The sequence below is a fragment of the Medicago sativa genome, chromosome 2 (genome assembly GCF_051527215.1).
Source record: "Medicago sativa cultivar Bolivia chromosome 2, Bolivia_mono, whole genome shotgun sequence".
In the NCBI taxonomy this organism is placed as follows: Eukaryota; Viridiplantae; Streptophyta; class Magnoliopsida; order Fabales; family Fabaceae; genus Medicago; species Medicago sativa.
Genome location: NC_140750.1, coordinates 63,890,838 through 63,904,956, shown reverse-complemented (window position 1 = coordinate 63,904,956; position 14,119 = coordinate 63,890,838). Strand labels below are relative to the sequence as shown.

The 14,119-nt window shown below is 32.4% G+C and overlaps 1 protein-coding gene across 1 annotated transcript; it reads right to left on the bottom strand.

The window, feature by feature from the left end:
• Positions 1-5,067: 5,067 nt before the first annotated feature.
• LOC146949623 (uncharacterized) lies at positions 5,068-5,884 on the bottom strand. Its single transcript, XM_085748545.1, has 2 exons — positions 5,612-5,884; positions 5,068-5,328 (listed from the first exon to the last, which is right to left on the bottom strand). Exons 1-2 carry the CDS (start codon positions 5,882-5,884, stop codon positions 5,068-5,070), a joined length of 534 nt encoding a protein of 177 aa, XP_085604671.1.
• Between the last annotated feature and the right edge of the window lie 8,235 nt (positions 5,885-14,119).

The window sequence follows — 14,119 nt, the reverse complement described above, 5'->3', positions numbered from 1 at the left end:
TCAAGAATGTTTAGAATATGATAAAAATTTCTTCCAAAATATAAATTAGAAATTTTTAATAAAACATGAATTATATTTTTATTTTTTTATTTTTTTGTGCTAAAAAATACATTTTTAATTCATGTTTTATTAAAAAAATCCTATTTTTTTGGGATAAATTCTTATAATATTCTAAACATTCATGAAAATATATCATTCCAAAATATGAATGCTACACATGAGTTGACTTAAATGTAGAGATCAAAAGTGGTAATTAAAAACTTTTGGGGACTGAAATTCAAAGAATTTTTTTAGGGAAACTAAAACAAAAATATTTATAAGAACCAAAAACATATTTAACCCTAAAAATTAAAATCTCATAATTCATAGCCACACAAAACCAGAAGCAACCAACATTACTCACATAGTTTTTGCAATAGGCATCATCGATCGACATTAATTAGGCATACTCCAACACTATGCCATGTTATTTTTTATAGAGGAATGTTAAGGCCAATCTCTCTTGACACACTCTAGTAAACACTCCCCCAACCATTTGTCTAAGTCACCACTTTTTAACTAACTTAACTGGAAACCGGCTTAGGAGGTTATTAAACTTTCAACTCTGAAAAGTGAAAACTGTTGTGATAAACTTCCTTCATTCCCACCCCACCGTCAATGAACTTCTTCGTTCGAACCCTACCACCGAAACCTCTTTGAGATTTCTTTAAAATTTTGAATATATCAATTTTGTGATCAATTTTGTTTCAAACCAATTGCACAGTTACTCGATGATGATTGTCAAGTACAGTGAAAATGAACAAACAACAAAACATTCATTCACTTTGTTGATAAATGCATTGGGGAAGGGCTTTAGAGGGTTGCAGATAATTTTTAAATTTATTACTTCTCCCTCTCAATTTTTTTTATTACTTCTCTATATAAATTATTTAAAATAAATAAAAAAATATTACTCAAATGTTTTCATGAATAAAAATTTAATTTGGTCTCACAATTTTCTTGCAGTACAACTTAACTCTCACAGAAAATAATATGAAAGCCTTCCTTGACATTTTTATATAGAGAACAAATTCGTCCCTCTGTTATAATAAATCAAAATAAATAGAGGAACTAATTTGTTATCTGTATGAAAGTGTTGGGACTAATTGCGACGTCTTTACCCGATTTTTCTATCTTTCCCTCTTCCATCTTAATCCCAAACAAAGCCTTAAGACATAGCCGAACAAACAACATGTTAGTTGGAGTCATTTCTGGCGTGGCCATGTGATTTTCTTCTTTGTCTACCAACTTAACTAAGTTGAGAAAAATATCATTAAACATGATGCAAGAAATACCCGACAAGATGGAAGTTAAATATGATGGATAAGGATAGAATAATAACTGAATCAAAGAACATGTCAGTTTTCTTTTTAATTCACACGTCAAAAGATCCAAGAACAGGAATAATACAAGGAATAATCGTGTAACTGATTGTGATTGTCTTTGTTGAAAGCTGACTCATACCAGTGTCCTCTTACTATCAAACTCAAGGAAAATACTTGTGTGGACCAGGGACCAAACCCAATTTCTTGGTCACAACCAAAGAAATGGAAGAGAAGAGAGAGAAGAGAGAAGAGAGAGAAAATGGAAAAAGTAAAAAAAGAAAGAAAAACTATGTGTTTATGTGTGTGACCAAACCCAATTGTGTGGTCCTGGTCCACACAAGTCTTTCTCCAAACTCAAGGCATCAATAGCCACGAACCAATAATAAGTAACATAAGAAAAATAAATTATGGACTATGCTTTTATACATCAAATCATGCATTGATGTCTTAAATAAAGAAGACTATTTTATCCGTCTCAAAATCAGTTTAGTAGTAAGCATTTGAAAATATCACAGAATTGTGCACCCTCTAATGTATGATTTCTATTAATTTGTGCTTCTAAGTTTTAATTTTTTTGACAATTTTGTGTTGCTTAGTGTGTGTCTATATATATATATATATATATATATATATATATATATGTGTGTGTGTGTGTGTGATGTCTCCGCTCCTTGACGTGGATTTGGGTGAGGTTTTAGGCTTATTATCAGCCATGTTTTTTTTTTTGACAAAATTATTATTATCAGCCATGTACTGGGTCCGCAATTTGCAGCTAGGTATTGTGGACTTTGAGCTTGATTCCAAAACTGTGGTAGATAGTCTTTATGGCAGTAAAAGTGGCGTCTCTAATTTTAGCGCAGTAATCAATGACTGTAGACGCCTGTTAGCTTCTGATTTAGCAACCTCTGATGTCAGGTTTATTCAGAGACAAGTCAACGAAGTCGCTCATAGCTTTGCTAGAGTGGCTTTGCGTCATGCTAGTTTTCATATTCATATTAGAATTCCATCTTGTGTCTCTACTATCATTATGAATGAAATGCAATAAGTTTCTTCTTGTCAATATATATATATATATATATATATATATATATATATATATATATATATATATATATATATATATATATATATATATATATATATATGGGGAGGGATATATTGACTCCAAGAGTAACTCTAAAGAGTTACTCCACATCACCACCTTTAATTTTATCTTAATCTTATGGATTACATTTAAGTTTTATCAAGGGTTAATTATGTTTCTAGTCCCTATAAAATAGCGACCTTGTAAGTTTAGTCCCTACTTAATTTTAATAGCATTTTTAGTCCCTAATTTTGTTTTTCTGCACTGAGTATTAGTCCCTACTCAATTCAAATTTGTTTAATTTATGCTTAAACTCTTAAATTTTTGAACAATTTTTTGCAGACATGTTTAGAACATTACTAAAAGTTCGTCCGCAAAAAATTATCGTAAAATTTGATTTCTACATCCAGATTTTATTACTTTTTATCTTTAACTTTTGTCGTTTTAAAAAATTCATATTTAATTCATTTCATGTCAGAAAATTCTAAATTTTAGTAAACGAACCTTTCATAGTGTTCTAATCTTGTCTCAAAAAAATCGTTCAAAAATTTAAGAGTTTAAGGATAATTAATCAAACTTTGTTTTAGCAGGGACTAAAATTATAAGTAAATTTTTTTTTATAGGGACTAAAAATGCTATTAAAATTAAGTAGGGACTAAACTTACAAGGTCGCTATTTTATAGGGACTAGAAACATAATTAACCCTTTTATCAATAATCATGTACCTCACAATTCTTGATCATATTTTAACAATATTAGGTTTCCTTTTGTGCTTTCAATCAACATTTATGTTTCATTAACACAATTAATAATTGGTAACAAGAAATTATTTGTATGTTTCATAAATGTTTTTTTAGAACAAAATTCAAATATTAAACTATGATCAAAGTTCTTTTAAAAAAAAAAAACCCATGTTAGTAAAAAACATCACACTTATTTTTTTATTTTTTTTGACAAAGCATTACACGTATATTTAAATACAACTTTTTTTAATACACTGATAAAATAAAAATTAATAAAAATATATATACATTTTTTATAGAAAAAAGTGTGTGTGTGTGTGTGTATATATATATATATATATATATATATATATATATATATATTTGTATTAATACCGAAGCCCTGTTCTAAATAAACATTAGATGAAATGTAATTTTTTTTTCACCAATAACTGATTGTCTCAATAAAACATCTTGACCAAAAAACAATTGTGTTAATAAAACATGATGAAATATACGATTTTTTTTTCACCAATAACTGATTGTCTCAATAAAACATATTGACCAAAAAAAAATTGTGTTAATAAAACATAAATGTTGATTGAGTATGAAAAAGGAAAATTAAATATTGTTAGAATGATCAAGTATGATGATGCACATGATTATTAATAAGACATAAATGTAGTCCATTAGATTAAGATAAAATTAATGGTGGGGATGTGGAGTAACTCTTTATAGTTACTCTTGGAGTCAAAATATCCCTCCCCATATATATATATATATATATATATATATATATATATATATATATATATATATATAGCATAGAGAAATAAACGCTTTAGACAAATGGTCAACTATTTTCTAGCAAGTTTAGTTCATTTAGTAAGGACATTATATCATATATGCAGGGGTGGAGTTTGAACTTCAGATTCTCTACTTATTCACCGGTCAACTATTTTCTAGCAAGTTTAGTTCATTTAGTAAGGACATTATATCATATATGCAGGGGTGGAGTTTGAACTTCAGATTCTCTACTTATTCACCTTAAAAGTGAATTTCTTATCACTAGACTACCGACAAAAAAAAAGGGCAAACTATTAAGACTCCTATTTTTTTTAAATATCTAATTTGTTTGAAAGTATATATTTTTTTTATGTTAACAGATTATCTCTACATGTAAATGCAGAGATTAATTCCTATAATTGAGTAAGACTGTAAGAGTGAATAAATTCTCCCTCAAAAAATTTAACAATATTGTGTTTTAAGACCTAAATTTGAATCCATTTTAAAAGAATATTTCTAAACAACAAATTCTTCTTTTTTAGAAAGTACTTTCAAAAAAATGTTTTAATAAAAATTAGTTGTATGAGAGAAAAAAAAAAGGTGTATCAAAAAAGTTTCTCCCTAACAAATTATATAAGAACGATACTTTGTTGATTGTAGTCTTATGCTGCGTTTTTTTATTTACCATTTGTTGTGGTATTCATTTGTTTTCTACTTAAATTATTGAATGATCAATTATTCAATCAATGATTTGAACGTCAACGATGTAGATTCAGAGGCATGAGTATTCTTTTTTTTTTTTTTGGATAACAAGAGGGCCTAGGCCCAACAAAGAAAAAAACTACCGTCTAACAATACGTAGAGTATAAACACCAGTTAAATCAACTAAAAACAACACACTAATTTGAGCAGGACAATGCTCATATAACATCAAAGTGAAACCTCCGTCACAAGCTATATTTGCAAGTGCGTTAGCACAAACATTAGCTTCTCTGTACGAATGACAAATCTGAACCTCCCAATTCATATCTAACAACCGTCGAATATGTTGCACTAAACTTCAACTTGTTGTCGTTCCTATTTTCGAGGAAGAGAGGGTAGTGGCAACTACTCAAAAATCAACATGAAGCTCCACTCTATGAAAACCACGAGCTCTAGCCAACTTCAAACCTTCAAACGCACCCCAAAGCTCAGCTACATACGAATCACAACTTCCTAATCCTTTTGAGAAACCACAAATACACTCCTCATTTTCACCCTGCAACACTCCTCCATAACCAGTTGTATATCCTCCTTTAGACAAGCCATTGGTGTTATAAGACAGATCCATCCAATCTTCGGTGGCTTCCAAGATATATTCTCTACCACTCTCCTACTACTGGTGATCAAAGGATGACTATATTGATTGTCCATGTAACAATTAACCCTCCTTGTAACCTCCTTCCAAGAGTTAAGAGGCATCGTAGCTTCACTATCATGACTCAACTTGTTTCTCCAAGACCACAAAGCATGACACGTCGTCACCCAAAACTCAGCTCAACAACCTGTATCATTCATGCCCAACTCCATGTTCATATTTAAGTCAATCCAATTCTGCAAATTTTCTTCAAAAAAGTTCTCTCTTTGATTAATCCTAAATGTATTCAACCAAATACCAACCGCAAGCGGACAATCTCGAAAGACATATGCAACATATTTTCAACAACATCTCCACAATGGTAACAACGAGGATGTCCAATTCGCATATAGTTCAGCCTGCTATTCATCATGAGACGACCATGTTGAAGCAACCACACCAAACAACGAATTTGTTCTGCAACCCGAAGCTTCCAAACACGAGACCAGCGATGATCACCACCAATTCGGTTGAGACCACATAAACTTTCATAAGCATAAGCAACAGGAAATTCACCTAATTTTGGACGCATGAGTATTCTGGTCCCTTTAATTTAATCATATTATTTGTAGATATTTTATCTTTATATACTATTAACTTGAATGTTGTGAATTTTTTTTGCAGATTCATCATTTACGTTTTTAATGATGTTAAATGATGTACTCTACCTATTTGAATAAATTAATATGTTTTGTTTTGTATTAAAAAAAAAAACTATAAGAACGACATTTGGATTCCGGAAAGGAATATATAACCGAACAAACTGCATGTTAGTTGGAGCCATTTATAGCATGGCCATGTGATTTTCTTTTTTGTTTTCTTTTTGGAAATAGTTTTTTTTCCCTTGACAAGATTGGAAATAGTTGCTGTCATGTGATTAGAACCCAAACACTTTCATCGTGCTATGTAAATTGATGCAAATTTCAGGTGGGCTAGAGGATAATATGTCTTTATTTTTTTCTTTACTCTATCTAAGTTTAAGGTCTATCGTGGAAAGGACAATTTATGAATGGGTTTGGTCGGTATCGATTCATGTTTAATGAGAGCAAAAACCAACCAAAACTAGCTTATAATCCAATTATATTAAAACAATATGCATTTGTCACTTATACAAAACAAATTAAACACAATAAAAAGGAATGCAAAACCGAAAGAGAGATAAGACATAAAAGTATTTAATTTTTAGTTATCCCATTAGACAACACTTGCCTATATATATAAAGAGGTTATCCTTGCTATTCTAAGCAACTTCACAAAGACACACAACATATAGCATTTTAGTTATTTGTAATTTTCTAGGAAGTTGATTTAATTTCTAAGTTCATGGCCACTACAACATTGATGTCAAGAGCATTGATTCTTTTCTTAATTATTGTTCCATTAGTTATGAGTTCTGAGGCTAGAACTTTTCCTAAATTCTCATCTATGATGATGAGTACTAAAAAGGTTAGTAGTGAACTACTTTTACGTGACATGATCAAATATATTGCAACAAATAATAGTAAGCATATCCACAAGAGGTCAATGCTTGGTAACCAATTGGAGAGAGTGGCACCTTCTGGGCCAGATGCTCACCATCACTAGTGTTAATCAGTATTGCTGGCTGACTGGAGGAAACTTTGATTGAAGTGATTGGTCTTTACATTTTTTTCTTTATCCTATATGTTTTTTCATGTAAAATAAACCATGTGAGCACACGCAAACAGATATTTCAATGACAAAGTTTAGGCTATTGTATCTCAATATTTGCTTTAATAATATTTTTTTGCAGGGTACAAACTCATGTTATTTCACTATAAATTAGGTCTTCATTTCAAGAAGGTTAGAAGGGGAGAAATTAAATAAGGGGATTAGTATAAAATTTTGACACCCATGTTAGATTGTGAGCAACAAACTTTGTTTGTCCCTTGATAAAACTAATCATATAATATTTTTCTGACATAATTAACAACATAATTTAATCCTAATTAAGATGTATGTCATCTGGTTAATGTTCTATTTATAAATACATTAAGTAGCACATTAGCAAATCTTTTCTAAATAAAAAAATGGGTTACTTATGATTTTAGTCCCTAATATTTAAGCTAACTTTAATTTTGGCTTACAACAACAATCAAGCCTTATTCCACTAAGTAGGGTCGGCTACATGGATCAAATTACGTCATAATATTTTCTAAGTCTTCCTTTACCTTTTTTAATCTGACTCTCCTCCATCTTATTTGATCTTCGTACTATCTACGGGTCTTCTTTCTACATTTCCAAACCATCAAAGCCTATTTTCTATCATGTTGTCTTTTATAGGTGCTACCCCTACTCTCTCTCTCTCTCTCTCTCTCTCTCTCTCTCTCTCTCTCTCTCTCTCTCTCTCTCTCTCTCTCTCATGTTATCATTTACAATCCTATTTTGTCTAGTTTTACCACTCATTCAACGCAATATCCCCAACTTTGATACACTTACTTAATTCTCGTGTTGGTTTTTAACCACCCAACATTCTGTACCATACTACATTGCAGTTTGACTGTTGTCCAATAGAATTTTCCTTTCAACATTAGAATACATGTCCTTAACAATATAGATTCCTTTGATTTTAGTCCATTAGTAGTCCAGTCATACATTAACTGAGGGACTGAAATCAAAGTTCTATCAAATGTTACGAACAAAAATCATAAACAACCCTATTTTAATTAATTTAATTGTATCCTTCATATTTTCAACTCAATGTTCATCCATATTCATCACTTCAATTCAATATTCATCCATATTCAATTCTAAATTTCAAATAACTAAATAAAGGGTTCAAAAAAGAGATGGTGATTTCAATGAGTACCTTCAGTAGCAAGTCCCAAAAGTTATCATGCTATTGAACATTGGGGGTAAGCTAACCTTTGTTGTAAATGTTTTGAAATAAATTTATGAGACTAAAACAATTTAAGCGTAAATGGAAAGGTTATATATGTAATACAAAGAAATAAAATTAAAAATAATAATGAGGATTAGCAACAATAAAAGAAAGAAATTGTTTCAGAAAGGAAATCATAGCTTAGCTTATTGAAAAGGGAAATTGGAAAGAAAAAAAAAGGGTTAATAGGTCTTTACCCCCTTGTAATATAGGTCATTTCTGGTTTTTCTCCTGTAAATTTTTTTTTTGATTTACCCCCCTATAAAAAAAAATTGTTTTGATTTACCCCCTAGTAGGCCAAACAAAAACCTATTTTATTTTATTTTTTCAAGAAATTTTCGTTTTTGTTTGGCCTATTAAGGGGGTAAATCAAAACAAATTTTTTTTACAGGAGGGTAAATCAAAAAAAAAAATTACAGGGGGGAAAACCAGAAATGACAGTACCAAAACGTGTTGTTGGCTCGTTTCAGGCAGTTTTTAGGCGGCTTCGTGTCGGGTTTTCTCTGTGATGTTTTTATAAAAGTAAACCCCTCAAACCAAGGTCCTATTTGATAATCTTTTAAAAGGTTTTCTTGTGAATGAAGCAAGTATTTGACATAATTAGTAAAGCATGGAAAACGAGATAATGATATGATATAAGTCGGGTAGCAATGCAAATCTTTAAGGAAGGGAATGAATGTAGAGCCTCGACATAGTTTGTCGAGAACTAGAATGCTATGCATGAGTCCTAAGTATGTTAAGACGTGAAGTGTTTAGTGTATTCTCTTCACACATGAACTAAAATGACCATGCAAGCGTGTTAAGCCGTGATTAGATAAGACAACCCTTCACTATGAATGAGAATGATTATGTAGGTAGTTTACCGCTAATCAGGTAGATCACGGACCCGTAGTAAACGAGTAAACATGTATAGGTTTAACCTTACACGTATGTATGATTAATGTAGTTTACCACATATGGGATCGCTTAAGGATCCGTGGTAAATGAGTATGTAAGATGTAGGTGTCGTGAGAACGGGATAAGCTCCGTAAGAGGGGCCCGCACGTCATTGAGGGAGTCCGATGTGCCTTAACTAGGTTTTCATCGGTCATGTATGGGATTGTTCTCGGGGTTACTCCACCCGGGGCTCTCCGTAAAAGGAACTTAGATAATATGTTTGTTCAATGTTAACACTTATGTATGAATGATTATGATTATGTATGATTATGATATGACGTTAGGTACGTATAAGTTTATGAATAGAGCAAATTATGAATGATTAAACCGTTGACGGTCTTAGGTTCCCCTAATCGTCCGGAATAAGAATCGTGTCATGAATAATCATGTAAAGTCTCGATGCGTATAGCGTATTTTGAGTCAGCGGTCTTAGGTTCCCTCTAACCGCCATGACACGTATGAAGTAAGCAAGACCTATGACAAGTAAGATGAACCTATGACGGATCTAGTATGCACGACCGTCAGGTTGTATTGTAGACATGTGGTGTATGTAGGTTTCCCCCGAGGTTACCTATAGCCTAGGGTTAGTAGAACTCACTGAGACATTATGTCTCATCCCAATCCTTATTTGTTTCAGATAAACAGGTTGGTATGGAAAGCTAGTAGCCGGATGAATATTTCAACAAGCGTTCGTTCGTACCCGCTGCAAGATGATATGGATTTCAAGGATGCATTTACTATGTTTTGGACAAGTTATGTATATTCTTGTTGTACGAACGCTATGGTTGTATAAGATATTCATTTATCATGTATTTAAGTTGTAAATTTTAATGCATCCAGTATCAAGTTAATGCACATGCTAAACTTTCTAGATACGTTTAGTATGGGTGTTACAGGTTGCCTCTCATTTAGCGCTTGTTTTTTGTCTTTAGCTTGACGAATGAGTTTTCTCTCATTCAATGTGTCTTTTACGTCTCGAGTCTGACGGATCCCATGGGTTGCCTCCCATGCAGCCCTTGTTTTTAACGTTTATTAGCTTGACGCCTCATTCCTATTATGGTGATTTGTATGAAAGAAATAACACAACATCCTTCTTTTTCCTCTTGTTTGTAAAGATGTCCATGAATTTGACATAGAGAGGTAAGTGTTCACATGCTCCCCTCAGTAGGATTTCAGAATTAATGCCCTTCCTTCTGTTAGAACAATGACTCTTTTTGCCAATGAACCTTCTTTTGTGTCTGTGATGTCACGAAGGTCTTGTTTGTTTCCTCCATTGCATCCTCCACTACTTCTAATGGATTTTTAATTGATATATCTGCAAGTGTTAAAGTGATATTTAATGATTTTACCTAAACTCATTTGATCTTCTTTATCAGCAATGATGGGATAAAGTTAATCCCTTCACCAAGACCACACCGAGCTTCTTTTATGGACAACTTCCTAATAGAATTGAAACTTCCTGGGTCCTTATTCTTTTGAGGTAGTCCTCCTTGAAATATTGCATTACAATTCCAGGTTAGTATAGTAGATTCTTCTCTTGACGTAGTAAAGGATCTCACGAGGATTCTCATTTTCTTCAAGAATTTCGCGAGGATTCTCGTTTTCTTCAAGGATTTTCCATCTACTCGTTAACAAAATGGAATCCAAGAAGCTCGAACATTGGGGCATTGTACTTCTCTTTGAACTGGGTTTGAATTGTTGGTTGTACACCTTTCGCCTCTTCCTTCTTAAGATGGATTTCTAACGGTTGGTCATGGTGTTCTTCTTTCTTGACTTCTGTAAGAATGTATTCCTCAACATCTTGCATTATAGTCTCAGAAGAGGATTTATTTTGGGTATTTTCCTCTTCGAACTTGAGTTGTTCTTCTTGGATCACAACTTGACAGGTTTCCTGTTGTGTTTCACGATTGTTCCTAATTTTTTTAATGTTTGCTTGAATTTCAGTTAAGTATCCAAATATTCCAAGAAGAAGAGCATGCTCTTCCTCTCCAGACCCTCGTAAATTCAAGCAAGTCATCCATATAACTCTTGGTTTGTTCCATCATATTTCGAATAGCTTCTTCAATATGAAATGGTGTGCTCCGTTCATAACCCAAGCATATGGATTGGATTGGTGCCACTGGTTTGTTGCAAAATCCATGAATCGTTTCCTGAAACAATCATAAACAAAAATACTCAAGTAGCACCGTTGTAGGAGTAACTGTAAATAACAATAATTATTGTTATAATTATTATTACTATACCCTTTTTTTTAATTAAAAAAATGAAAAAAGAATAAAGAAAATAAAAAACAATTACGAATAAGTAATTTAAATTTCTTAGTCGAAAATATCAGCAGTTCTCGGCAATGGCGTCAAAAACTTGATAGTCGGATTTAGGCAAATGTACCAAATCGTTTACCAAGTAATAAAGTGTAAGTAGAGTATCGTATCCACAGAGATTGTCATTCCAATTAGGAAATTTGTGTTACTTATTTGGAAACAAGAAAATAAATAAAAACGATAAAATAAAAGATAAAAGGGTTTTTTTTTTGCAATTTAGTATGTTTGCAGCCGAGCAAGAATTTAGAAGTAACCTGTTTTAATTGCAAAATGTTAGTGGCGGTTAGGATTCTTTGAATCCCCTATGCTCGTTTGTTGGAATGAATTAACCGTTAAGAAGTATTCAGGGTTATTAAGAGTTTTCTATAAAAGTGATGAGTTCGTGGGGTGTCCTACTACCTACCAGTTGTCAAGTTTCACATACTGATCACACGAGTTTGTATGTGTGGAGTCTTACTCTCTCTGAGGTTTGGGTTCATCGCCCTCCAGCTGTCGATTTCAACCTTAAACCAGAGCTTATACACGGTTCAGTGTTTAGGGTTGTTAGCCCTATTGGGAGATACACTTCGGCACGTAAAGGTACGTGTAGGTTCTTACTTTCTCAGAGGTATTTGAAACAATAATGAATATTAGGGTTCATAAATTCTCTATGTCCTAAAGGTACTCTCGTCTATTGAATCTTAGAAGTTCATCAACATACACTCCATCTTTGTAGTTCTACAAACGGACAACCATATCTCGTCTACCTTACCACAAATTTTAGAAGAATAAAGTTACTAAGCTGCTTTAAATCCCAGGGTTATAACGTTTTTGCTAGTTACTGTTTCCGTTATCTTACTTCCTAATTCGGGCAGGCTTGCGCCAATATTGAAGTGATTGATCTTTACATTTTTTTTCCTTTATCCTATATGTTTTTTCATGTAAAATAAACCCTTTGAGCGCACACACAGAGTTATTTCAATGACAAAGTTTTGGCTATTGTATCATAATATTTGCTTTAATATTTTTTTAAGGGTAAGAACTCATGTTATTTGACTAAAAATAAGGTCTTAATTCAATTCAAGAAGGGGTGAAATTAAATACGGCGATTAGCATAAATTTTGACGTCCATGTTATAACGTTTTTGCTAATTACTGTTTCCGTTAACTTAGTTACTTTCTGATTCGGACAAGCTTGCGTTAATATTAGGTATATAACCTCCCTAAGTACTGTTATTTCAGGGTGATTCGTCAAGAGAAGCAAAGTCTTACGAATAGTAAAATTAAATAGGATTCCCAGGATAAATGAATAAAATCTTTAAATTAAAAATATCGCACAAACAAAATAGGGGTTCATCTTAGAAACCTAGCCTAAAAAGATTTAGTTACTCATAGTAACTAAAGACAAATTACAAAAGAAATAATACATACCCTAGAGACTTATAGTGAGAAGAGAGACTCCTCCCTTGAAGCTCCTAGTGCTTGCCTTCTTCTTGAACCGTTCATTCTGAATGAAAAATTATGAATGAGAGGAGTGGTATTTATATGGAGAGTTTCCACCTGAGGTTGGACTTAAAAACCGGACTTTTTCACTTAAAAGAAGCAAAAAAATAGTTCTGGACCGCTCTTCCTACACTAGGGGTGCATGGTTGGGTGCCCAAGTGTATTATTGCAACATTTGGGGCGCCAAAGTGTATTTTTTTTCTCACATTTAGGACGCATGGTCCATGCTTGGGGCTCATGGATCATGCTTGAGAGCGTATTTTTCTGTGTGTAACACATGTTTCTTCATCTTTTTAGATGTTTACTTCAATATAAAAGGTCTTGGGACTTGGGATCAGAATTCCTCCATTTTAATGTCTTCTGAGGTCTCTTGAACCTTCATTCATGGTCTTCCCAAAGTCTTCACATGTCTTCAAATGTTTTGTTTTGCCGATTTACATGATTTCTTCGTGAATTACATCAAAAACACCCTAGAATTGCTATTTTTCGGGTGTCTTCAAATGTTTTGTTTTGCCGATTTATATGATTTCTTCAAAATTATAGGTAATTGCTCTAATACTCCTCTATTTTGGATGAAAAATTAACCGAAAATAAATGAAAAACATGTTAAGAATAACGTACGTTGACATGCCATCAACTACAAATTTAAAAAAATAAATAAAAAATATTCTTTAAAAATACTCTCAAGAATTTTTCAAACTTCAAATACAATTTTCCCTAACATATTCTCCAAACTTAAAATGTAATTTTCCCTAACAAATTCTTTTTTTTTTTTTGTGTCTAGTAAGTGGTTAGAGCTCACACAATTAAATGTGGAGAAGTGGAGTGTCCGGGGTTTGAACCCCGACCCCTGCATAAATTATGCAATGTCCCTACCAACTGAGTTAAGCTCACGGCGACTTTCCCTAACAAATTCTATAAGAACGACACTTGGATTCCGGTAAGGAATGGAATATATAGCCGAACAAACAGCATGTTAGTTGGAACCATTTATAGTAATCCCATGTGATTTTCTTCTTTGTTTTCTTTTTGGAAATAGTTATTTTTTTTTTAAAAAAAAGATTGGATATAGTTGTTGTCATGTGATTAGAACCCAAACACTTTCATCATGCTATGTAAGTTGATGCAAA